Source organism: Aethalodelphis obliquidens, unplaced genomic scaffold (genome assembly GCF_003676395.1).
Source record: "Aethalodelphis obliquidens isolate GAN/ISIS:26980383/991018 unplaced genomic scaffold, ASM367639v1 scaffold35, whole genome shotgun sequence".
Taxonomy (NCBI): Eukaryota; Metazoa; Chordata; class Mammalia; order Artiodactyla; family Delphinidae; genus Aethalodelphis; species Aethalodelphis obliquidens.
In genome coordinates, this window is record NW_020837979.1 from 11,217,659 (window position 1) to 11,245,212 (window position 27,554).

The window sequence follows — 27,554 nt, forward strand, 5'->3', positions numbered from 1 at the left end:
CCTCACAACGTGATTCTGAGTATTAAACATTACAAAAAGAGACATTCGCTACAACCTTGAACGAGAAAGTACATATTCCCATTATTTAAGCAACCAAGGTTTTTTGTTTTTTAATGACGACTCAAAAAAAAGAATAAATGACGACCCAGCAGCCGCGAGTTATTACCCCACCCGAGCTCACAACCGCTGGCTTTAAGGGCCCGTTTGTTAGGGCACGTCTGAAACTCCCCATCACTGGGAGGCGGCGTCTCGCAGGGAAAACCTCGGACCGGCGCGGACCGGCCCCGGAGGCGCGGAAAGACTGCAGGTCCCGCGGGACGCCACCCCCACCCCCTGAACTACAAGCGCCGCCCGGCATCGCCATCAGAGACTGCCACCTCCGCCGCTTCGCAGGGGAAGCGTGAGAGCTCGCCCCCGGAGGTGATTGACGGGGCGTCTCCTCCAATGGGCGCCGCGCTCGGCCCCGGCGGGCTGGGCAAGGGCCGCGGCACGCGGAGGAATCTCTCCTGCCCTTTAGTCCCGGGCTAGGTGTTGCGGCAGGCGCCATTTTACCGAGTCGCCTGTCGCGGGTGCCGCCATGTTGGTGAGGAGAAATCACCGTTACGGCCACTGTCCAAATCCCCGCGTCGCTGCGCGCCGCCCGCCCGCTCCCAAGCCTCAGCCACCGGCGGCGAATAGAGACTAAAGCGGCAGCGCCGGCAGCGCGGGGCCGTGGCCCAGTGTTTGCAGTTAGAGCCCCACCTCTCTGGCGTGGTTGTTAATAGACTGGAAAGTCTGTGTCTGTGTCGCTCACTAGTAACCGTGAGTTTTTACCACTTCGTCACCTCCCGGCGGCGGCCGGGAGCAGGTACCCGCAGGCGGCGCAGGGATCCTCCCCGCGCCCCGCCGCCGCCGGCCTCGCAGACCTGCCCTCCAGCCCCGCCCCGTTCTTGACCAAACATGACAGACTCTGAACATGCAGGGCACGACAGGTCGGGAACCCTTCTTGTCTGTCTTTCTGTCGGCTGAGAGGAGGGGTCTGGGGCGGCGGGAGCGGGCCGGGGCCGCGCGCCTCCTGCATGACTTAGACGTCTCTGTGTGGCTCCGTCCGTCCCATGACGTGCGCCCGGATGGAGAGCCCGGGCCCGCGGCCGCGGGGAGGCCGGCCCGGCCGCGCCCGCCTCCCCGCGCGGGGTCCTTCCCGGCCGGCCCCGCCCCCGGCCGCACGTGCGAGCCCCCCGCCCCCGGGCGGGCTCGGCGGCGCCGGGCGGTTCCCGCGCGCCGGCTCGGGGCTGCGGTCCAGCCCGCGCTCGGAGGAAGCGGTTCCCGGTGCGGGGCCCGGCGTCCCCGTCCGACGAGGACCCGCCGAGAATTGTCAATAACCGGTGATTTATTTGACTACTACCCTAGTACACTCCTAAAAATAAACGTGTGGTTTTTTGGTCTTTTTCTAGGGAAATTTTAAGCAGCTCCTAAAGGCTGTGTATCTGTACAGGCTTACCCCTCGCAATTTGAAATGGCAAGTTTCAAACGTTAACACAAAATAGTTAGACTTTGCAAACCTGAGTGTAGCACAGATCTCTCCTAAAGTAAAAACTCCATGGATTGTCCAGTCTAGCCCGATTTTCTAAATGCTGTGATGTATCATTTGAACATTTAACTGAGATTCTGATTTTTTATCTTTACTATGGCTTAAGAGGCCCATTCTTCGTTCCGTTTAACGGTTTGCGGGTATTTACTATTTTAAATAGCGCAAGTAGCATCCTTAAGTTTCGGTTAGGTTTTGAATTCATATTGATATCCATCTTAATCGTTAGAAAAGAAAGGGTGGGCTTTCATTCATTAAAATTGCTGGAACAAAATCCATTGCATCTGATTCTTATTTAGAATATTTAAAAGGTCCAGAACCCGGCAGTTACTCCCTTGTGAATAGCATTAATCAGAAGTATACATTGTACTCTAGGCTGTATACAAATTGCTGAAGTTTTACCTGTGAAGTAATGTGACCTGCTTTGGTAAAGTATACCAAACATTTTTTCTTTTTTTTTTTTAAATCCAAAAGCAGAAATCACAAACATTACTGAAATTTGAAATATCGAAATATCTGGCAACTTTGAGAGGGATAAAAATGTTATTTTAACAACCTTGGTACCGTAATAATAAATGTAGACGGCCAGAAGGCAAGTTAATTAAACGTGTCGTAATTTTTAGAAAGTCAAAAATGCTCTTAAAAAAAATTATGGGTATGTAAGCTTGCACTTGACACATTTTTCATGATTATTTTACATTATCCTGTTATTAAAATGAGAAAATTCTTGGAATGGGTTAACTAATAACCTGCGAAGTTTCCCACTCTGAGTATCTGTGGACAAACCAATGATGGGGTTTTGCTAATGCAGCCTAAAATTCATTCTTTTGTGTGAAAGAAGGAAATCTGTTCTCTGTTAGTTCACAGAGAAACTTCAATATGTAGAATTATGTATTCTACTTAAGGAAGCAACCATGTTGCCAAATTCAGATATCGAATTAATTTTCTAGTAAGGAACTGTGATGCTGGACTTTAAAAAGAATTTGAAATTTTAAAATACTGAATTAGAAATTAAAAATAAAAATTTAAATAATTCTTTGTAAGATATATAACCAGCTTGGCGATAGGAAGTAGGGATTAAGCAGTAGTGTATTTAGTCTTTTTTTGTTTTATATTAGGAGTAAGAAAACTATTTTCTGGTGATTTCTGAAGCAAAAAGATTAGCTCTGTTTTAATTTATCCATTTGTTAAGTGGCAGTATTATTCTGAGGCAAGAAGGTTTATCTTTTTCACACTTTTTTAAGTCAACCTACATGAAAAACAAAACAACTATATCTAAAATCAAAGTGAACTAGGATTCAGGAGAAGTGGTTCTGGCTCCAGCTTTGCTACTACTTAGCTTTGTGAACTTGAGCAGGCTTAGTTTCTTAATTGTTAAGAGGGTTGTATAAGAATTTTTCGACTTCTACAGGATCAGTGGTTCTCAACCTTCTCTGGGGAGGTTTTTAAAAAATGTTGAAATCGTTTCCATTGGTCTGAGCTTTAAGATTTTTTAAAGCTCCTCAGGTAATTCTAACATGTATCAAATTGAGAACCACTATACTAGGTCAATATTAGCTAATCATCAGAATCACTTTGCGGAATAAAGATTTTTGTCCTGTCCAGAGCAACTGAATCAAAATCTCTAGGGGGGAAAAGAAATCTCTAGGGGAGGATTGTGGTAATCTGTATTTTTAATGGGGTCCCTGGGTAATTTTTAAGAAATTTGGGAAAAAATGGACTAATCTGTGGAATCCCAAAATATTCTGTGCTTTCATACTCTAGTTACTTTATACTGTGATAAAACTTTCCATGAGTTAAATGGAGAAGATATATGAATTCTGGTATTTGGAGCTTGGCATTGTCTCAAGGATATTCTTTTTTTGTCATTTTTGAAAATTAAGATATTGGAAAAAAAGATACAGGAAAAAAGTTAAATCTATGATTTTTATTTACAACTGCTATAATTATACAAATTAAAATATTACTATGATGGTTTACATGAGAATGAGATTCTACATGTAAATGGAAATTCACAGAATGAACAATTTTTTCTTTTAAAAAATTGTTTTCTTGTACGTGTTTTATGTGGTGAACATTTTGCATAAGATTTGTTTGCCAAATTAGTTAACTTAAAAAAAAATACCCATTTGTACTTTCCTTTAAATATTTTCATGCCTGGAGTGAAAACATTGTATTTTTATAAAGTGTTATTAATATAAAAATACCTATAAATGAACTTGTGACTATGTAGACTGTTAGAAGAGGACTTATGCATAGATCTTTAGAATTAATAGAGGTGGAGAAGGAGTTGGAGCAAGTCAAAGGGAGATAAAGGTGTTGTCTGTCTTTGCATTCAGTTCTTCCCTTTCAGCCAGTTCTCTTAGGCACAGCTCCAGCCACCTAGCTTTATATTTCAGCTGAATGTTGACCTAATTAAAACAACTCACAGATAACTCTTAAAGGCTAAATAGTATGAGGCCCTGCTCTGGACACAAGTACAGTTGAGAAGGAAAGATAAATATATGCCCAGGTAATTGTTACATATTTTTTGAAATATGCTAAAGGTCAAAAGTTTTAAGGGCCTACACTGGGGAAAAGGATAATTTTAACATGATCAGTATGAGAGCTTGTGATTCTCAGAGTCTAACTGATAGGAGGTATGGGTAATACTTTCCTTTGGGAGGAAGTTATTCTTTGCCCATGATGAACAACCTTCCCACCTTCTTTCCCTCCTCTCCCCGCTTTCCTTCCTCATGTAAACCGAGATCACCAAAACTCCAGCTAGTCAGAATTGTAGTAGTTTATATTTCCCCTTCTTTTCCCTCCCCTTCTTTTCCCTCCCCCACATAGCGATTGAAACCTTACACGGGAGAGTATGAAGAGGTGAGGGTGAAGAAGATGATTACACTTTCCATTTGTAACAGGGCTTTCCTTTGATTCGCACATTAATCCCATGAGGTAATATAGTATTGCAATGTTCAGTAATTTCTCTGAGATCCCACAGATAGAGCCTAGGTAAGAATCCAGAATGCAAACTCCTACCTGCAGTGTTAGTTTTAACTCTTCATTAAGTTTGCATGGGGAAGTAATCCAGTAAATTCTAGCCTTTACTTCTTGAATTGTTTGGGATTGAAATGTGGTATATTTAAGAGAGCTCCGTTTTCTGAATGAAACCTTGGTTGTGATCCTAGTTTTTCCTCTAGCTTGGTTAATGCTCTCTTCTTTTTCATGATTATTTTTCTTATTTGTGAAATAAGGTAGTTGAACTAGATTACTTCCAATCTCCCTTCCTACTTTAAGAAGTCAATAATTTTCATTTAAAAAGTTGCAGATGCCTTTTCTTACATCAGAGTTCACTTTGATTTCCTACACAATGTCTGGTTTTACAAACAACCAGTCGAATCATTATGCTGTACCCCTTAAACTTACACAGTGCTGTATGTCAATTATATCTCAATGAAACTGGAAGAATAAATTAACTAATTGCCTAGTGAGGGAAGGCATTGACTCCAGTAAACGAGAGATTGGTAAATTTCCAAAATTCACAGAGTAAATCAGTGGGAGCTCAAATAATGACTCCAGAGCCCACACTTTTATGGTAGAATAGACATCTTCATCACATGAGGATGTATATGTATATCAGAATGCCAATTTAGTCACGTAAAACGAGTTTTTAAGGTGTCCTAAGTTAATTATCATTAAAATTATAACGTAAAACCACATAAAAATAACAATCTGTTTATAAAAGTGGTACAAAAATAAAGAACCTAGATTTAGAATTCATGATACTCAATATTATACATATGTTGCTGTTTATAATTAATGTACTTGAATTCATTTGGTCCATATAGAAAGAACAGATATTAATGTCTTCATTTTATAGTTTCGGAAATAGATTTAGAGGGTAAATAACTTGACCAAGGTGGCTAAGCAGCTGAGAAGCACAATCTGTGTCTTACGGCATTCGGTTTCAGTACTCTTTATGTTGCCTCCATTTTGTCATAAAGATAGGAAATCTGATAGCAGATGCTGGGTTGGATTTGGGACACTTAAAAGTTTTTGTTTTTTTTTTTGAGGTATTGATCACAGGCAATTTCATTGTAGTTCATTATAAATTCATCTTATATGACAAAGGGTTTTTCTAAATCTTAAAACATTAAAATCGAATTTATAAAGAATATTACTTTTTTCACATTATTTTAAAAGGGATTATGAAATCAATTAAATTAACTTAAATCTACAAATTTTTAACTATAGAAAACACAAGTTTCAAACTGTTAAGGGAATTCATTGAAAATTCGTAAGAGGTCAGAAGAACCGTTACCTCTTTGCTTGGATTTTCCTTGAATACTTGCAGCTGACAATAAAATGTTAGCTCACTGGTACTTGTGTGTGGGGTTAAGTTCTTTATAACCTCTACTCTTTGGCCTATAAAGGAGGTTGTGGGTTGATTTCTTTTCTACACCCTTGGAGTACATAGGAGTCTGTTTTAAAATTATGTTTTGTGCAAGCAAATGAAAATGAAATAGAATAACGCATCTAAGTTAGAAATACCTACATATTTGACTTTATATATATGTTACATATATATATATATACACACACACACACCATTTTTTTCCCCGAATGCCGAATGTCCAAGTGTGAAAACCAGCATTTGACTAACGCTAGGGCTGAAGCCATAGATTAAACCTTTGAAATATGTGATAAATCTGAAATATTGTCCCTCAATTCATTATTAGAAATTTTAGAGATCTAATTTTTAAAATAGGACATTACAGTACAGTAACAATAATTTTCAGCACTGCCTCTTGTTAGGTGCTCCTGTGATTACTGTAATGCACATGATAGTGAATGGAGGGTCATTTTCAACTGAGATTAGTGGAATTCAAGATAGTTGAGGGAATTTTTTTTCCTCTAACGTTTTCTTTTTTATATATTTTTTAACTCTCTGGGGCAAACATGATTGATTACGTTGCACATAACTGGAGTTTTTTCTCCTCATGAAATTTTGAGGTAGCAAAGTTAACATTCTGTTTTTCATTTATCCATAAAAGATGTGAATTCCCAAATGGCATTTTTTTCTTGAAAGATTTATGGAATTAAATAATTAAAAACTAAACATAGTCTTTAGAAGTTATTTTGTTCAATGATGTCGATATTAGTATGCCAATAATTGAACAAAGTTAGAATTATGACATAATTTCTATTATTCTACTTTGCATTTTTTATTTAAATTTTTATAATTATTTGTCAGTTCAAAAAGGATATAATATTCTTTCTAAAGTCATCAGCTAACTCTTGCAATATTATTACACTATTTGACTATTTGAAAATTTCTTTTGTACGTAAAATAGCTTTCATAATCATCAATTGTGACATTTTTCTCTTGCATTAATAATGTACATTTATACTTCATCTAATTCATAAATTGTCAATATATAAAGCACACAAGGAGATTCTAGTTCTAAATTGCACCTAAAATATCTTCTTAACTTGGAAAGTGAATGTTCAGATACTAACAGTAAATTCACTTGATACAGCCTTTTAATATATGACCTTGTTACACTAAACTAATGATCACACAATCCCTGATCATGTCACATTCAGGGATACCAGAGCTGACTTGAAGCAGGCCAAGGTAGAACGAAGAAAGGTACTTTAGTTGGATACTTCAGGCAAAGCCTATTTTGGATTTAAAAAATATATATATTCCCACCACATTCCCCAAATCCTGGAGCCCCAGTTCCTCATATTATAGTTAATGTGGTTATCAGTTAATTTGGGATATTGGGCACTTATATACCAAGTATCCTTTTTGGATATTATTGGGTCACAGGCAGTTTTACCCAGCTCATTATAGATTCATTCAAGACTTCTTCAACTTTTGTTTTGATATCATGATGCCTAGAAGATTGTTTTCTGGCTTTCAAATTCTAAGGGTATTTTATTTGCTGAGATTCATTTCAGTTGGATTTCTAGCTTCTCTGGTCAACATCAGAGGACCTAAATCAAAAGGATAAATTGAAAGGGAATGAAAGTAAATGAATTTTAGCTTAGTGAGATAGCAAAGATAGTGAATGAAATATAAAAAAGAATTTTAGGGAGAGGCCTAGTGGTTAGGATTCTGGGCTTTCACTACCGTGGTCTGGGTTCATTCCCTTGTGGGGGAACCAAGATCGTGCAAGCCACATGGCGGGGCCAAAAACAAGGAATTTTTTAAATGTAGTCTCAAAAAAAACTATGGCAAGCTAATTCAGTTTTAATTATGTTATAGTCTCTGCTCATGGCATAAAGGATGTTTGAGGAATAGTATGGTTTTCCTTCATGATGTTAAACATACAAGTTTAAGGATGCGTTAAATAAATTTAATTTCATAAATTGATACACAGCAGTACCTATTCTAGCTGGCATTGGATGGGGGCAGGGAATTAAGCATTAGCAAAGATTTTATCAGAAACCAAATTTGTGAATTTTTTTGAAGGAACTCTTAAAATACATGGCATGCCTTCCTGTCTTACTAAATAGTTACTGATTTAGCTTTTTCTTAGTTACTTAGGATCATCATGAATATGTATTGTCATCATAATCCCTCTGAATACTAGGTATTATACTCCATCTTGTGTCTTGCTGCATTCAGGAGACTTTGGAAACATGGAAGCTTTCACACAGACTGTCATTGCTAGGTGTTGCTTAATGATAAGTAGAAAGGCCCTCAGGAACAGACTCCAAAGTTAGTCTACCCCAGATTCCTTTCTGCTTCTACTTGTTTCAGATAGTTTTTCATTGTTATTCTCTGAAGGAAAATAAGAGAAATTTCCCGTTACAATCCATGCTCCTTGGATTTATAACCTTTCCCAGTTTCTGTGGAAGTACCTGTAGTCTAGCATACCCATTTTATTCAAATGCATGTATTTCAAGTAGATCACAAGAAGAAAGGAAACTTGTTGAGGGCTGTCTCCTAGGTACAGTGCTAAGTAATTACCTAACTTTATCTCACTTACTCCTTAACTCTGTGCTGGTAAATTGATTCATTACATTTTGTAGTTGAGGAAACTGAATATTAGAGGTTGAGATCATTTGTTCAAGGTTATATACCTAGAAACAGAATTTGAAGCCACATCCTTCTGGCTCTAGAACCTTTCTTCTTCTGCCCTACTATGATTATTTTTAAGTATTCAGTTTTAACATGTCACAAGTTTAAAGCATTATATAGTCCTTTTAAGAAATCTGTTGTTGGTTACTTGTTTAACACTCCTACTTTAATTTCCAGGTTCAAGTGACCTCACTTTGCCAGAGCCCTGGGTCCTCATTAAATAAGAGAGGTTTTTTGCCTGTTTGATTTTGGTTTGGGTCAAAGCCAACTACCTTATTAAGTATTACAGATTCTTTTCTGGATGTTGGTGCTTAGCCCCGTCTTGTTTTAATTGAATGGCAAGCCTTAGTAATAACATAGCAATTTTCGTTTCTTGCAACATTCCTCTCTTTTCTTCCCCTCTCTGACTTTGATGTAGAGAATTTCATTTGGTAGGCGGTTACCTGGACTGCACCCCTTTTTATCAGCTTGCTTGGAACCCTGAAATGAAATAGGGAGACCCATTTTCCAGCTCTCATGATTTGATCGAGTCTTTTTTTTAATCTGTTCAATAAAAAAATTTTCCTTTGAGCACTTAAAAACAGAGTGTTCATTAAAAAGAAAACCCTATATCATCAATCCAACTGGTCTAGCCTGGTAGCTCTGTTTCCTGACAGATCTTAAAATAACTCCTGTGGAATTTAAGTAACTCACATTTACTCTTTTTTTAATTAATTTTTATTGGAGTATAGCACATTTACTTTACGTGTCAGAAATGCAACTTCCAGACCGCAAGTTTCTCTATATCATCTCTTAAAATACCACCCAAATCATGTGTTGATGAAGTTTTTTTCCCCAAATTTTATTACTTTAAACATACAAAAATGTTGAAAAAATTTTTACAGTAAACACCCTCATGTGTTAGCCACCATTTGGTATGATTCTTAATCTCTATATCAGCTACTATTAAGGGGTTTAGCTATTTGCACTTTCTTCCTAAGACTAAACACATGTTGTGACTATTATAGCAACAGGGTTAAGAAAGATGGGCCTGGGAATCAGACGGCCTAGGCTGGGTTCTAGCTCTGTCATCTACTAGCAGAGTTAGTTAAGCTTTTTGTCTCCTTTCTTCACCAGTTTAATGGGGATAATAATAGTTACAGTTGACCCTTGAACAACACTGGTTTGAACTGCCTGGGTCCACTTCCACTTGGATTTTTTTTCCCAATAGGAAAGACTACGTACTACACGAACCTGGGTTGGTTGAATCTGCAGATACGGAACCATGGTTTTGAGGAACTCAGATATAGAGGGACGACTATAAATTACGCGTGGAGGGTCGGCACCCCAACCCACATGTTGTTCAAGGGTCACCTGTATTTCATAGAGTTAACATGAGGGTAAAATGAACTGACCCAACATGCCTGGCAGCCTAGTAAGTGCTCAGTAATTGTTGACAATCGTATTATATGATGATATAAAAATAATTTTATTTTTTGACTACAAATTTGGATTGAGATGTTATTTTACTTCAGAATTAATATTAGTTTATCATGAACACATTAGCTGGAATTGAAGATAGACAAATAGTGAAATAATTAGATGATGAAAAGTATAGACGAAAAATTGCTGAAGAATTTTTTTTTTTTGCGGTACGCGGGCTTCTCACTGTTTTGGCCTCTGCCGTTGCGGAGCACAGGCTCTGGATGCACAGGCTCAGCGGCCATGGCTCACGGGCCCAGCCGCTCCGCGGCACATGGGATCTTCCCGGACCGGGGCATGAACCCGTATACCCCTGCATCGGCAGGCGGACTCTCAACCACTGCGCCGCCAGGGAAGCCCTGAGGAATATTTTTAAATTATTTGTTTAAGTCATATATCCATAATCCTCTGATGGCCCCAAGCTTTTGAAAGGTTCCAGGCAATATTTTGGCCTTTATGGGGAAACAGAGTTAACTTACTACAGCTAAAATTGAATCATTTACACTTTCTGTTTGTTCATATCTAGATTTGAATGCTTGCAGGACTAAGACAACCTGGTACTGTAGTGAATGGGGACTTGTAATGCTTCTTTAAAAGATAACCTTTAGTTTTATTTGTATCCTCTATTGTTTTTCTCTATTTTGTTGATTTATGTCCTCTTATGTATTATTTTCACTCTTCTTTTCAGTTTACCCATTTCCAAGTGCTTTAGTTGAATGTATAGATCATTTGTTTTTAATCTTTGTTATTTCCTGAAAATGTGTTTAAATAAAAGCATAAATCTCCCTCTAAGGACTCCTTTTCTTTGTTCAAAAGGTTTTTAATTTAATAACTTCATGGTGTACTCTGCACAAAATTTATACTGGGAAGTTCACCAGGAAGTTACATTGCTTGAATTTAGATGTTTCTTTATTATGCTACTGATACATTCATTACTGCATCAGGTAATTATAATGCCTTCTTTGAATAATTTGAGGCTTAAATGATTGGGATTACTTGCTGCTATGATAGAGAATATTAACATATTATTCATTCATATCCTTACTATTTTTAAGGGAAATCTTGACCCAATTCAAAGGAATGGTCACTTCAGCAATAATGAGGTGACATTTTAAAGGTATAAATCATGGGAATGTTTGTAATATTCACAGAGGATTGCCTGAAAGATAATAGTCTATTCATTTCTCGATATTAGTAGCTTTCAGCTAATTTTTTTTTTTTTTTTGCCTCAACACTGTTGGAGAAAAAAACATTCCTATCAGTAACAGAGTGATTGTATTCGAGTGGAGTGCGTCTAGTATCAGCATCTCCATATCTGTTCCATTCTTCTTTTGGATTGTTGCAGTGGCATCCTACTTTTGCTGTATCTGTTTTGTCTCTCCTCTAGATCTGTTTTTCACTCTCAATTAAATTTGTATTTCAAAATGGAGATCTAATTACAATGCCAAAATTTGTATTTCAAAATGGAGATCTAATTACAATGCCTCCTTTCCTGGAAAAAACACGTTCAGTGTTTTTTCATTTCTCTAGGATAAACTCCAAACATGCCCAAAGCCCTGCATGATCTAGTGCTACCCATCACTCCAGTATAATTATGAACCAGCTTCTCCCCTTTCCTCTATGATCCAGTGACACTGGCCTTGTCTCCGTTCCTGCCTCACTTCTCATACAAAGAAATTTTGCTCATCCTATTTTCTCTGTCTGCCAGAGGCCCTTCCCTACCCCTATTCTCCTAGGCTAACTCATCATCTCAGTTCATTCATGACTTCCTCAGGGAAAGCCTTCCAGACTTCCCTGACATGACTTTTCCCTATTGGGTACACTCGTAGCACTTTTACCTCCTTCGTATATGGTTGTTATTTTATATTTATTTGTGTGATTCTTTGATGTCTGTTTCCGCCATCACTAGATTGAAAACTTCATGAGAGAAGAAAGCCGTGTCTTTTTTGTTTACCGTCGTATCCCCAGTTAGTAGTGAATAAATACGTTAAATGAATGAATGGCACTTTTTTTTTTTTTTTTGCTGGGAGGGCAGAAGATTCTTATAAACATATAGTTTTTGAGAAATGCTGCTCTAGATGCTGTGGTTTTCATCCCTGGATTAAATCAGAACACCAGACAGTTGTGTACTTGGACAATATTACTTTGTTTCCTCATATAATTGCTTCTTCTCAATTGAACTTTGGCATCATGCCCTTGGTTCAAATTGGGGTATGCTGTAAGTGATAAACTGTTGTATGGACACTATTGAAGATAGTGTCCATTGTATCAAGTACTGCCCATTGTATCTGATAATATTTATAAGGACTCAGAGGAGAAATTTCTCTCCCTTCTCCCAGAAACAAAATTGTGCTTCTCTTGAGCAACTGATCTGTTCTTGTCCTAAAAGCACTGTTGTCTTATACCTTATCCTGTTTCCTAAAGCTCAGGGTCAAATTTGCAGCTTACATCTAGAAATTAGTCCGGGATTTCTGGCATGCCGCTATGTAAACTAATCTTAGTCTTAGCACTGTTTTAAGCTTTAGAATTTTAACTGTGATTTATTTGCATATTTTACAGTTTGTTCAATAAAAGTCTCTATAAATAGCTTCCAAGGAATAATAGAACTCTATCAGAACCTTAAAAAAAAAGGCAAAATTAATCTGTTAATCTGCTTGCTGGCTAAGAAACAAGTTCAGTGGGTCTCTCCATGCTGAAAGTGGAAGGGATAAAGAGGAGTATAAAATGTTTATTACATATTGGGAGGAATTCGAGATATTACGTTCTGATTGGTTCATTTGGGAAATAGAAATTCTTCCTTTTGATTTTCTTCTGCTTCTGTCACAAAAGCACAGGCATTGCTTTATGACGATCTCTGAGGAGGGATATGAAAGTGTCTGTTAGGCTCAAGGACACACAGCACTTTTTTTGTATGCGCATGTTGGGAACTTGGCAGAGCTTTAACAGTCTCCCCTTGTCCTACTCACGTAAACAGCAAGTTAACGTGTACGCTACGATCTTGTAGGAACTCTGATTAAAAAGGCCTTGGCTTAACTGAGTCCCTTTGTTTTCCTTCTGTTATAAAAATAAATTTTTGTACCATCTCATGAAATAACAGCTGTGCAGTAGTATATCTGACTCTGGAGACCAGGCATTGAAAGAAAAGTAAGAGTAGCCGTGACTGTTAAAAGGAGAAACTGGAAGGCACTTGAGAATGATGACCAAAGATTCCTCACTTGACCAGGAGGTTAGATGTTAAGGCTCCTGCTGAGTCCACATTTGATAGCCAAGTTGTCTTTTAGTTTGAGTATAGATTGGTCAACTTTCCTTATGGAATTATTCCATAAGAAGCAGGAAGTATCCGCCATATTGTATATTTTTCTTGGCTTGCCAGGAAGAAGTCCAGGGCCATGCTGTGATCTACAACCACGTGGATCAATGACTTTAGTTTGTTGTACTTTTAGGGCTTTACAGTATTATTTATTCTTTCAGTCAATGTTAACAACACATTTTTGATATATTTTTCCAAGTTATATGACCCCCTTAGTTGAAGATAGAGCCCTAAGGATTCTAGCTTTAAGGGAGCAACAGTTTTTGTTTGTTTGTTTTTTTCTCTAGGGAGATCAGTGTCCCTTCAGACACTCCCAGAGAAGCATGGTCTCCTGAAGGAGATAGGAAGGAAATATCTAAAAATGTCTAATTATTACATTGTTATATATACTTTTTATTTATATATGCAAGTTAGGTTTTGATGAAGTAAATATGTGAACCATGTTGTTGATTCAGGAAATAAAGATTAGAAGGGCCACATATAGTTTTAAAAACAAAAGAGCAATTACTTGTAACAAAAGTAACAAAGGAATTCTGTTATCTCTGGGGTACAGATAACATACATAGAATTAAACAAAATTTGCAAAGATTGTCATAGGACTATGAAGGCTATTAGGCTAGTTAAAATATATAATTTTGCCCATATATTTGTACAAAATCCCATTCCTGAAGGCATTTGTATTTGGGTTGAGACTTTGACTAAGTTCTAAGACAGGCGTGGGGAGTAAAACAAACCAAGTGAAAGTTGCCGTGGCTGTAGACAGTCATTTTAAAGGGATAAGCTGAGTTTCTGCAAACCAGTACATTCCAGAGGGTGTAAGGATGTATTGGGTAAAGGATAAGGATAAAAAGTGATTTGAAGGCTGGTAGGTATCCAGATTTTACCACTGGTAATTTGTAAAGACAAACTCTCTGAAACAAATGCTGATAAACCATCTAGGATGTAAATGTTCAAGGTCCAGTTTGGGATAAACATAAAAGCACAGAAACTCAAGTTAGGTAGCTCTTCCATGACCCCAATATGGCCAGCCAGTGTTTTCCTTGAGGGGAAATACCTAGTTTGGGAGGTATAAGGTAGGGAGTTAGGTTAGGGCTTAATCAAGAGGCTCACACATAAGCTATACAGATTGAGGGAAACAATCAGAGCAGGCATGGGCAAATCCTAGACCCAAGCAAGTTTTTTGTGACACCTGCTTACAGGTTCAGCGAGTAAGATTCAGAGAGTTTATTTCATACATAGACGACAAATTGAATATCAGCATCGGGTCAGCTTCTCGTGTCCCTTGTCCTACAGGATAACACTGAAATCAAAGAGACCAGAGGATCATAGGTAATGTGAGTGGTAGGGCACTCTTGTAGCTGAGGAACAGTTTCCATACTGCAGCTATGCAGTTTTTTTCAGCCTGCAGCTGTACACTTAGGAGTGGGCAAGGTGGAAAATCTAAGTCCTCACCGGAAGCAGGGAAGGTGGGTGAGAAATTGCCTTATAGCAGCCTCCCACGAAATAAGGAGGTGGGTGAGAAATAGCCTTGCAGCAGCACCTATCTTTCCATACTTCGGGGGGACCACAGGGCATCTGCTAAGGTATAGGTCAGCCTGTGGTTGAGCCTTGCCTGTGTGGCCTATGTGGAGACATGTAGGGTTGCCAGGGCACTGGTACAGAGCAGTTCCCCTACATTTATCATCCATGGTAAGGGAGAAATGACAGGATGAATTAGAACAAAGCATGAAAAGTGCTACAAGCAATCATTTTCAAGCATCTAGAAAATTTGTGTTCTCTTGGTTTTAGGATAAGCAGTCTCCTTCTATAAACTTGTCTACTCTGAAAAATGTCTTTTTTGTAGTGATCATTATCAGCTTATCCCAGGAAGCTTGTGTTCATGAGTAATATCTTTGTAATATCATCCACCAGGAGCACTTGTATAGTCTTTTTTTTTTTTTTTTTTTTTTGCGGTACGCGGGCGTCTCTCACTGTTGTGGCCTCTCCCGTTGTGGAGCGCAGGCTCCGGACGCGCAGGCTCAGCGGCCATGGCTCATGGGCCCAGCCGCTCTGCGGCATGTGGGATCTTCCCGGACCGGAGCACGAACCCATGTCCCCTGCATCGGCAGGCAGACTCTCAACCACTGCGCCACCAGGGAAGCCCTGTATAGTCTTTTATTGAGGCTTTTGTGTTTCTTCCAGAAGACTCAGTTTCTGATCTATAGCTTGTAACAGGAGCCTTTAGGCAAGCATAAAGAAAAAGCAGACACTACCTGTGGAGGTAAGACTGAATGGTTCAGGTTAATTTAATAGCCAACAATATCAAAATGGAGAAAAGTAGAATTCTCTATTGAGGCGTATCAATTTGTAAGGATTTAGTGACTAGTTACCTCAGAATAAGAACAGTGAGGGCATTGACCAGTTTCAGAGTCTTTAATTTATACTACAGTGTATTATGATTTTCTCTAGTTGTCTCCAGTCTAGATATTTAAATCTAGAGATAAAATCTTTTAAAATTTTATTTTATTATTTTTTAAAATGACAGCTTTATTGAGATAGAATTCACCTTTTAAAGTATACAATTCACTGATTTTTAGGATGTTCCAGAGTTATGCAACTGCTACCACTATCTAATTTTAGAACACTTTTCATCACTCCTAAAAAAAACTCTGTACCTATTGGCAGTCATTCCCCATTCTTCCTCTAGTCTAACTGTCTTTATGGATATGCCTGAGAGAAATTCTTTTAAAGATAATTTTGTTTATTAACTGGACGGTTATGTACATGTCTGTGACATGACTATGACTCCTTCTAAAAAGGACATAATCATTCTATTATTTTTTTAAATTTATTTATTTATTTTTGGCTGTGTTGGGTCTTCGTTTTTGTGCGAGGGCTTTCTCTAGTTGGGGCAAGCAGGGGCCACTCTTCATCGCGGTGCGCACGCCTCTCACTATCGCGGCCTCTCTTGTTGCGGAGCACAGGCTCTAGACGCGCAGGCTCAGTAGTTGTGGCTCACGGGCCTAGTTGCTCCACGGCATGTGGGATCCTCCCAGACCAGGGCTCGAGCCCGTGTCCCCTGCACTGGCAGGCAGGTCCTCAACCACTGTGCCACCAGGGAAGCCCCCTATTTTTACATTAATAAAAAGTCACCCATATATGGTTGACTTAGGAACTTTTATTTTTTATTTATTAAATTAAAACAAATTGGGCTTCCCTGGTGGCGCAGTGGTTGGGAGTCCGCCTGCCGATGCAGGGGATGCGGGTTCGTGCCCCGGTCCGGGAAGATCCCACATGTCGCGGAGCAGCTGGGCCCGTGAGCCATGGCCGCTGAGCCTGTGCGTCCAGAGCCTGTGCTCCACAATGGGAGAGGCCACAACAGTGAGAGGCCCGCGTACAGCAAAAAAAAAAAACAAAAAAAAACCCAAATTATCTTGGGTTTAATAACCACAACAGCTTTCATAATAGTGTTAATTCAAAATCTAGAGAATGGCAAGCACTCTTAATTACTTCTATTATCTCTTCTATTTTTGATTTTTCACAGAGCTGGATTAGTATCTGATACATTGGTAGGTGCTCAGTCAAGAAAGCTTTATTTTATTTTGCTGACAGAGCTAGAATTAGAATCCAGTTTTCCTCCTACTAAGTCTCCTTTTTCCATTATGCCACACATGCTTTCCATCTGTGCCCAAAGGTGATTTTTTAAAGCATTGGAAGCAGCTCATAGAAGTGTGGATCATTGTTCTTCATTTCCTTTTACTCTCCTTTATGTAACCAAACATAAATTTACAAATTTAAATGTGTTATTGTATGAATGTTGAAATGATAAAGAGGCTAAAGGAAAAGAAAGAAAAAATTTTAAACTTTCAGTGTTTTATGTTTAATAACAAATATAAATTCCCGTATGTCACAGGTAAAGAATTTAAGTAAAGTAGAACATAATCATGTGCAGCATTTTCAGCTTGAGTATTTTATTTAAATAGCTCTAGTCAAAAATGCTAATTATGAATTAGTGGTTTTAAGGTATGATTTAAGGAGCTCAAACTGGAGGAGAATGATGGTAAAAGAAAGGATGAACACCTGTAGATTTTGTTGTTGTTTGCATTTAGATTTTTACATGTAGACAGTAAAATGCACAATTCTTAAATGAATTTTTAAGAATTGATGAATTTTTACACACGTGTATATGTAGTAATCACCATACCCATCTATAGAGAATATTTTAACAACCTAGGAGGCTTCTTAGTACTCCTTTTTTGTCAGCTATAACCCTCCAAGAGGTAATCGCTGTTCTAACTCACATCACCATAGATTAGTTTTGCCTGTTCTTGAAGTGCATATAAATGGAGTCAGACAGTAGTCCCTTGTGTCTGGCTTCTTTTGCTTATGTCTGTAACATTCATCGTATTATGTGTAGCAGTACAGTAGTTAAGTTTTTTGGCTTTATAGTATTCCATTATGTAAATGAAACACTATTAATCCATTCACGTGTTCATGGAGATTTGGGTTGTTTACAGTTTTTTACCATCATGACTAAAGCTGTTAAAAAACTTCTTTATACTTGTCCTTGGGTGAATATATGCACTCATTTTTCTTGGGCCATAGGTATTATAGTGTTATGAAAGCTCAAAACTTTTTAAATTAAAACAGCCAGTATGCTGAACCTGCCTCACATGAAATTTTCAAGTCCACCTAAATAGACATATACCTCTGATTTTATGATGGAAACTGGAGAAAAACAACATTGACTTCACAGTCAATACAGGGTGATATTGTGTGCCTGTTCTGTAATGGCAAGGGTTACGGGTATTTTACATTCAGTCATTCAGTAAAAAGCAGGGCACCGTGCTAGGGATTAGGAGATACAGCTGTGAAAGACAGTCCCATACCCCGCTTTCACCAACCAATAAGCAAGTCATTCAGACATAACGTGTAGAGTGCAGAGATAAAGAAATGAGAATTATTAGGGGAGTGCTTAGGATGGAGCAGCTCACCTAATCCTGAGTAGTCAGTGGAGGCATCTTGCAGGAAGGGACATCTAAACCGGGTCCTAAAGATTGAATTGGACTTAGCCGGTGAAGGAGGTGAGAGGGTGGATGTTGAGAGGAGCAGGGCAATGAGAGTTTTTAAGGCAATGTTTAAGGCTTGGGGACTTGAATTGAAATTAGCTGGTGAATCAGGGACTCAATTATAAAGGGCCTTTTGGAGTCAAGGAGTGTTGACATCATCCTCAGGTCAGAAGGGAATCACTGATACTGTCTTTTTTATTATGGAAAACTTCAAACACATATTGATAGAATGGTAGAATGAATCCTTATATACACATCCCACAGTTTCAGCAATTACCAACTCATGGCCAGTCTTGTTGAGACCACTTCCTTCATCCTCGGTGGATTGTTTGAAGCAAATTTGAGATATCACATCATTGAAGATTTTTAGCAGGAGAGTGCTACATGATCAGTTTTGCATTTTAGAAATCACACATTTCTAGTAATTTAAAAGTATCTTTAAAATGCACACACCATAGTTTGTGTGCTTCTCATTTGCTTCCAGTCACAAAAGACATTTATCTTTCTGTATCACCATGTAATATTTGTAGTTGTTTGCATTTTTTCAAACTGTATGGAAACAGGATAAAATGTTAAAATTATTTTATGTATTTATCTTCCCATGTAGATCAGTTGGTTAATTTGCATTTAAAATACTGTTAGTGAACGTTGGGGCTTCTATAACTATAAAAATGTCATAATTAATATAAAGATTTGTAGATTTGGGGTTTTACTCTGAATATTTTTTACAGATTCAAGTTGAGGAATTTATTATTCTGCTTTTGTGGTTCAGGTTTCAGTAGGTAGATTACTTATCTACCTATTGAAATTTGTCTTCTTATTGAAGTTTACTCTTATGGTGAGAATTAATATATTACATTGCTTTTATTTTAAAGCTATTTATAGCTGTCTACAGGTCACTAAGTTAAATTCCTTCCTGTAGTTAGAATGTTTGCTTCCTAAAGTGTTTTAATTTCTTTCTTCCTCCCTTTCTTCCTCCCTCCCTCCCTCTCTCCCTCTTTTTCTTTCTTTCTTCTTTCTTTCTTTCTTTCATTTTTATGGTAGCTTAGTATTATAGATGGTAACTATTGCTGTATTACCTTGGGATACTATTGCATTCATGCGTTCATTCGTTTACTGAGTGAGAGTCAATGCTCTTACTCTAAATCAGAGGTTGGCAAACTATGGCTGCTGAAATTGCTTCTTATGTTCTTGAAGGGTGTTGTAAAAAAAGAGAGATTTTGCAACAGAAACCATATGTGGCCTGCAAATTTAAAATGTTTACTATCTAGCCCTTTATAGAAAATTGGCCAACCCCTGATCTAAATGAGTATAACTTAAATTCTTGGCTCATGCTTTTTTTTTCTTTTAGAACTGTTTCTGTAAGATTCTCTTTAGAATTGACTTTTGAAAATTAAAATTTTCATTGTCTTTTACAGAGAAGATGGTGAATTAGAAGATGGTGAAATAGATGATGCAGGATTTGAAGAAACACAAGAACAGGAAGCAAAAGAGGATGAAAAGCAGAAAAATGAGAAAGCCTACAGAAAATCAAGGAAAAAACACAAGAAAGAAAAAGAGAAGAAAAAGTCCAAAAGGAGAAAACGTGAGAAACATAAGGTTAGTTAGAATCTACTTTTTATTCTTTTGGTAAATTTTTATGAAATATAAAACACTGAAAATTACAAAGTATAAATCATTGCCTGTTTTCTTATAAAATATATGGAATAGATCTTTTTATGTGCTTAAGAAATTTTATGAACATAAAGATTATATGAAATGTTTTAAAGATTTAAAAAATATTCATGAGAACCTTACTGTATAGCACAGGGGAACTCTACTAGGTTCTCTGTGGTGACCTAAATGGGAAGGAAATCCAAAAAAGAGGGGATATGTGTATACGTATAGCTGATTCACTTTGCTGTATAGCAGAAACTAACAAAACAGTGTAAAGCAACTCAACTCCAATAAAAAAATTAAATAATCAAAGTAACTTTTAATGCAAATTAGAATAAATCTTTTAAATTGATGGAAGATTGTATGCAAGAATACTGAAAGCTTAAGGAAAGAAAGTTTCATTCTCTACAGATGTAGATTAACAGCACTGGCATTGTCCATCCATTCATTTATTTATTCATTTGTAAGTATTATTGCGTGCTTGCTGTGGAAATCTCTGTGCTGTATGCTGGGGGTTATAGTAATGAATGAAATGGTCTCTGCTGTTATAGAGATTACATTGAAAAGGGAAGGAGAGAGCTGTAAACAATTGAAAAACAAATGCTATCAAGAGAGCACTTGGGTGCTGGATACAGAATAATGTGGATTGTGGTTGAGAAGAAGGGAAACCTATACTGACAGAGAAATCAGAGAAAAGTTGGCAGCAGTGGTGGGGTAGTTTTTGAAACTCCCTGAATTTCCCCCATAAAAACAGAGCAATTAGAATAGCAAAACCAAAAATTCATTGGCAGCATCTACCAAAAAATGAACTAACAAGTTATCTTCACAAACCTCAAAAATAAAAAACCACAGACAGCAACCACAGACAGCAACAAGACCAGAGTAGGATCAGCAATTGTGTGAAATGAAGCAGAAGAAAGGTAAAAAGAACTTCCAGAAAACAAACTACCAACAGGTATTCATCTCAATGCAGGAGTCCCCAGTGAACATGGAAAGCCTGTCGGCCAAACTGAGAAACAGCAATGGAAACTGAGAGGGGGCTTTAGTAGCTTCCAATTCCCACATGAGTATAAGGTGACCACGTAAGATTGTATGGTGCTAGAATGGTCTGTGCCTGATGAATACTCATCAACTAAATCTCTTCTAGGACAGAGTCCCACCCTGAGGAGAAAACTGCTAGGAGTAGAATCTAAGTTGAGAGGACAAGAATACTAGGGCCAAGGAAAGAAAATGGGGGAAGGGAGCAGGGGTGGCATATCTCAGAAGATACACAGCCATGTTTTTTAATACCTCATGTGCTAACGACAGAAGAATAACCCTAGAGAGTGAAGCTAGGAAAGTTTTCCTGGCTCCTTCCTCCTTTGACACATGAGCAACAAGATTGGACCATGACCACATTCCATATACGTTATTCTTATTAAAAAAAAAAAGAGGAAACTGGGGAGAATAATATTCTTCCAGAAAGGAAAGAATGCCCACAAAACATGAAAAACTTAACCTAACATTTCAAAATGATTTTTAAAAATTAAGAAAATAATACAGACTATGATCAAACAGCATCAGCAGAACTGGGGGAAAAGGGAATCCTTTGGTCATTTAGGCAAAAAGACCAAGCCACTTATTAAGAAAGGAAAGTCAGATTTATAGAAAAATTTTTGATATCAACATTTTATGCCAGAAGATAATGGAGTAACGTATTTGAATAAAATGCAAGCCAAGCATTTTATATCCAGCTAAATACTGAACTTCAAATATAAAGTCCTCAGAAAAGCTGTATATAATAGAAGTCAGGAAATATTATCATAAGACTTCTCATAGAATCTCCTAGAGCACACGTTCAGATAACCAAAATGACTGGTTGAAAAAGTGAGAGTGATCTACATACACTACGTATTAGTCTGTAAAGCTAAGACTAAATGATGGACATGGGGGGCAGTAAATTATGTATCGAAACATTACAGCTGTAAAAAACGTCAGGGAAAGCAGAAGAATATATGGTAAGCAGGATAACCTTCTTGGTAGTTTTTTAGTTATTAACTGAGACTTTTTAAATATACTTCAAATTATTATCCTGGGAATGAAAGAGAGGAAGTAGAAGAGGTTACTGCCTAATTTCAATATTGGTCCTACTAGTAAACAAATAGTATGCAAAGAAGGGATAGGGACTAAGGTTATTGGAAAAAGACAACTTGAAAGAAATAACTGAAACAAAAATATAATCTTTCTAATACCAAAAGATATACCTCCCAACAATGCAAAATCCAACTCTAAGCTATGTAAAAGAGAAAGATTTAAAAAGTGGGTAAAACCATTGTAAAGCAATTATACTCTAATAAAGATGTTAAAAAAATAAAAAAATGAAAAGTGGGTGAAGCTATACCAGGCAGATGCAAAGAAAGAAAAGGCAGAAATCACAGTGTTGATATATGAAAAAGTCAAATTTAGGTCAAAAAGGCATTGAAAGAAACAAAGAAGGGCATTTTATAATGTTAAGGTTATAATTCACAGTGAAGATTTATTTATTTATTGTTATTTAATATCCCCTTAAACATCAGTTTTCATAAAGCAGGAACTATAGGAACTATGAGAAGAAGTAGACAGGAATACAGTAATAACAGGAGATACACCAGTATACCTCTCTTAACCCAAGGAGATTAATCAAATGGATGAAAAGGTGGTAAGGATATTAAAGAAATATTATAATATTATATTATAATATATAGTATTATAAATATTATAAATATATAGTAAGCTCTGAATCCTGAGAATATATCTTTCTCTCAAGTATACTTGGAATATTCATAAAAATAGACCATGTCATAGGCAACAAAGAAAACTCCAATTAATTTGATGGAGTAGAAATAGTACAAAGAGCAATCTCAAACCACAATGCAATAAATCTAGACATAAATAACAAAGTCGAAAAACAGAAACACTTTTGAATGCAGAATAAATCTGCCGAATTACGTGAAAATAATAATAGAATTTGACATATGGAAGATAGCTAAAAAATTATCAGAAGAAAAATTATTATAGTATTAAAATCTAGAAAACAGCAAAGTAAGACAGAAACAAAAAGGAAGGGCTTAATAAAGTTATAAGTAGAATTTAACAAATTAGAATGAAAAGTCAGTAGTTTGTTTTTTTTTTTGGCCATGCTGCACGGCACGCAGGATCTTAGTTCTCCCATCAGGGATCGAACCTGTGCCCCCTGCAGCACGGGTTGGCCAAACTAATTAAGAAAAAAGGGAAGCACAAAAACAAAGTTAGATATTTTGAGGCTAAGAACTTTTAAAACCATCAAGTCCTGGTTCCTTTTTAACAGTTCTTCCTTTAATTCATCTATCTTTCCTCATAGATAGGTACTTTCAACATTTTGCTTGAAAATCTTAGCTAGATCACCTAGTTCATTAGACACATTTTCTACTTTCCATATTGCTGAATGTAACAGTGTTGCTAGATTTCTGCCACTGCATAACAAGGATCTCCCTTTTTCCAGTTTTAATAAGATCTCTCTCACTTTCCTTTTAAGTCGCCCCAAAGTCCAAAATTTTACTAACAATAATTCAGGGTGATCTTAGGCTTTCACTAGTGCCCTCTTAAAATCATTCCAGTTTCTATCCACTGTCTGGTTCCAAAACCAGTTCTACCTTTTAGATATTTGTACTGGCAGCACCGCATTTCCAGATACCAAAACCTGTATTAGTTAACTATTGCTGCGCAACACATTACCCCAAACTTAGAAGCTTAAAACAACAAAAGTTTGTCTCCTAGTTTCTGTGGGTCAGGAACGTGGGCACGGCTTAACTTGGTATTCTGGCTCAGCGCTTCCTGCGAGGTTGCAGTCATCTCCTGACTAAGGCAGGATCCTCTTCCAAGTTCGGTCATGTGGCTCTTGGCAGGCCTCCGTTCCTCACCATGTGGACCCCTTTACATACCACTTCTTTGACCTCGTGCTTTGGCTGGCTTCCTCCAAAGCAAGAGAGCAGGAGAGAGCACCCAGGATGAAAGCTACAGTCTTTTTTATAACCTAATCACTTCTGACAAACTCTGTTTGCTAGAAGCAAGCTTCTAAGTCTAGTCCACACTCAAAGGGAGAGGAATTAATCTCCACCTCTTGAGGGTAGGAGTAATAATGAATTTGTGGACAATTATTATTAGAGAAATGCCATTTAATTGATTTTATATTTTGCATTTTCACTTAATAGTACAGATAAACATTTTGTTGTTTCTATAAAATCTTCTAAAATACCATTTTAATTGATTGCTCTGTACTGTATTATACTTTAGTATCATTCTCTTACTATTGGACATGGAGATTTTTTGTGATAAATCTTGAAGGACAGGTAGGAATTAGCTCGTTGACCAAAGAGACACAGAGAATACAAAAGCAAAAAGGTGTGAAAAGGCTGGCATGGTTTGGGGAAGTCACTGAAGTCCCTAAATTCTTTCTGTTACTGTTTGAATATTTAAAGGGGTCACTAAATGTCTATCCTGTTAATTAGTTCTTGACTATGTCTTTTACCCTCTTTACTCAAAACGTTGTGGTGTCATGTTTGTTAAGAGTTCTATAGAAAGCATAATCACTGAGACTTGAACTTTATTTATTTTTAAAACATTTATTTATTTGGCTGGGCTGGGTCTTAGTTGTGGCATGCAGGATCTTCTTTGCAGCATGCAGGATCTTTAGTTGTGGCATGCGGACTCTTAGTTGCATCATGAGGGATCTAGTTCCCCAACCAGGGATCGAACCAGGGCCCCCTACATTGGGAGCGTGGAGTCTTACCCACTGGACCACCAGGAAAGTCCCTAGACTTGAACTTTAGTACTTACCAACCAAGTGTATTGAAAGAAATAATCCACCAGTGTATTATAGGTAAAATAACAAAATTAAGGGAACACTTTCAAACACCAAACAGATACCAAACAATAACCAAAAAAAAGAAACTCAAAAATTCTGAAATAAAAAAAGTATACTATCCTTTTCACTTAAAAATTTAATAATTTTTAATTACTCTCTACTATTTCCAGCTATTTTTTAATGTAGTCCAATTGCTAATTTTGGGTTAATAATTACTTCTTATTACTGTAGGTGAGCCACATACATATTTTTTTATAATAGCCTTCCTAATGACTTCTTAACGTCTGTGTTCTAGACTCATTTTTGGGGGCTAGCCTGAAGAATCTTCTCCCTTAAACAGAATCTTCTCTTCTCTGATGGCTCTTCCTGAAGCAATGCCTCTGTTTGAACTTCTTCTTAAGCAAGCCTTACCCCTTTAGTGTTCTTCAAGGTAAAGGTTTTCTTTTGAGCCAGAGCTGACTTCTGCTAGTAACAGAGCAAACTTGGCTTTTAAATGGACAATATTTATTTCAAGTCCTAACCAAAAAGATCAGGTAGTTAAGCTTGAAGCGTTTCATAGCATAATTATAAAAAGATCTTCATATCACCTATCAGATCAACAAAAGCAGAATTAACAGCACCCCAAAACTAAACCCCAGAACATTTAAGAACAAGGTGGAGGAAAACAGTTTGTCTTCTTAAACCAGCATTTAAGAATGGAGTAGAAGAAAACAGATCCTTCTACTGTAAAAGTATCAAGAGGTCAATTTAGTTCAGCACATTTTTACTGAGTTTGTTCTAGTCTTAGATGCTGGGAATGCAAGGATGATAAAATACAGAGTCAGTGTCTTTGTTGATAAGAACTTCAAAAAATTTTTTTAAAGAGGGTGCTCAACCTGGGAAGGTAATTATTTTGGCTAGATGGAGGATATTTCGTGATTTATTTTTTTTGAAATTGCATTCATACTTGAAAAAGCTTATTCTTGATATTTGTCAATCACTGTCAATTACTTGTGGTTTGCATTTCATCTTTGTTCAATTTTGTGGGTTGGATTTATGTTATATTTATAATTTGGAATGTTTTGATATCTTTTAGATTTAGGGTACTTATGCAATAGATGAAGAACTCTAAAGCTGTTTTAGGTAAAAATAAATTACTTCATACTCTATTCATGTTCTAGGACTCTTTTTGGTGATGAGGAACCAATTTTATTTCCTTTAAGATTAACTTAGGGGCTTCCCTGGTGGTGCAGTGGTTAAGAATCCGCCTACCAATGCAGGGGACGCGGGTTCGAGCCCTGGTCCAGGAAGGTCCCACATGCCACAGAGCAGCTAAGCCCGTGCGCCACAACTACTGAGCCTGCGCTCTAGAGCCCGCGAGCCACGACTGCTGAGCCCGCATGCCACAGCTACTGAAGCCCGCGTGCCTAGAGCCCATGCTCCACAACAAGAGAAGCCACCACAGTGAGAAGCCGTGCACTGCAACGAAGAGTAGCCCCCGCTCGCAGCAACTAAAAGCCCGCACGCAGCAGCAAACACCCAACGCAGCCAAAGATTTTAAAAATAAAGATTAACTTAAATTTAAGATCACTTTAGAGCATAGAGGTGCAGTATTTTCTATTTGAAGTCCTTGGGCCAAAGGGATGATGGGGAAAATGCTGCCATTAAAATCCCCGAGAAAAGAGGAGGATGTACTATTCCTCAGAAAATTTCAGAGGAGTTGGGGTGGAGGTGGTCTTTGGAACAAGAATTTTCCAGTTAATACTTCAGAACCTACTAGGATAATATAATCTGTTGGTTGGCACCTCTGGCTGAAACAAGCTTATCTAGATACTAGTTAAATTTTTTTCCTTTTGTAAATGTAACATTTTTGGTTTTTCCTTCTTTTAGCATAATTCTCCATCCAGTGATGATAGTTCGGACTACAGCCTTGATTCAGAGGTCGAACATACAGAAAGTTCCCACAGAAAAAGAAGTGGTTTCTACAGGGATTATGACATTCCATTTCCTCAGGTATTGCCTTTATTTTTATTGTCATAAAATATACAGAACATAAAATTTACCATTTTAACTATTTCTTTTTCTCTCTCTTTTTCTTTTAAATTGGAGTATAATTGACCTACAACACTGTGTTAGTTCCAGGTGCACAACATAGGATTCAATATTTCTGTACATAAAATGATCACCACAATAAGTTTGGTTACCATCTGTTGCCATACAAAGATATTACATTATTATTAACTGTTCTCCCCATGCTGTACATTTCATCCCTGTGACTCATTTATTTTGCAACTGGAAGTTTGTACCTCTTAATCTCCCTCACCTATTTCATCCCCATTCCCCTCTGGTAACCACTTGTTTGTTCTATCTGTGAATCTGTTCCTGTTTTGTTATGTTTGCTCATTTGTTTTGGTTTTTAGATTCCACATATAAGAGAAATAATAGTGATATTTATCTTTCTCTATCTGCCTTATTTCACTTAGCATAATGCCCTCTAAGTCCGTCCTTATTGTCACAAATGGCAAGATTTCATTCTTTTTTATGGCTGAGTAATATTCCATTGTATATATACTGCATATACTGCATGTATGTGT

At 37.5% G+C, this 27,554-nt stretch overlaps 1 protein-coding gene across 4 annotated transcripts in view; it reads left to right on the forward strand.

Moving 5' to 3' along the window:
* Nucleotides 1–548: 548 nt before the first annotated feature.
* Nucleotides 549–27,554, forward strand: part of ZC3H6 (zinc finger CCCH-type containing 6) — a 63,014-nt gene continuing 36,008 nt past the window's right edge. For 3 of the 4 annotated variants that reach the window (XR_003437695.1, XM_027129050.1, XM_027129051.1), the window contains exons 1-3: nt 550–971; nt 19,883–20,063; nt 26,851–26,973. Coding sequence is in view for 3 of the 4 variants with exons in the window: in XM_027129050.1 (XP_026984851.1) it covers nt 940–971; nt 19,883–20,063; nt 26,851–26,973 (336 nt within the window). In the remaining variant the exon portion in view is untranslated. Of the gene's footprint in view, nt 972–19,882; nt 20,064–26,850; nt 26,974–27,554 lie in introns of all 4 variants that reach the window. The other variant, XM_027129052.1, reaches the window with a different exon arrangement.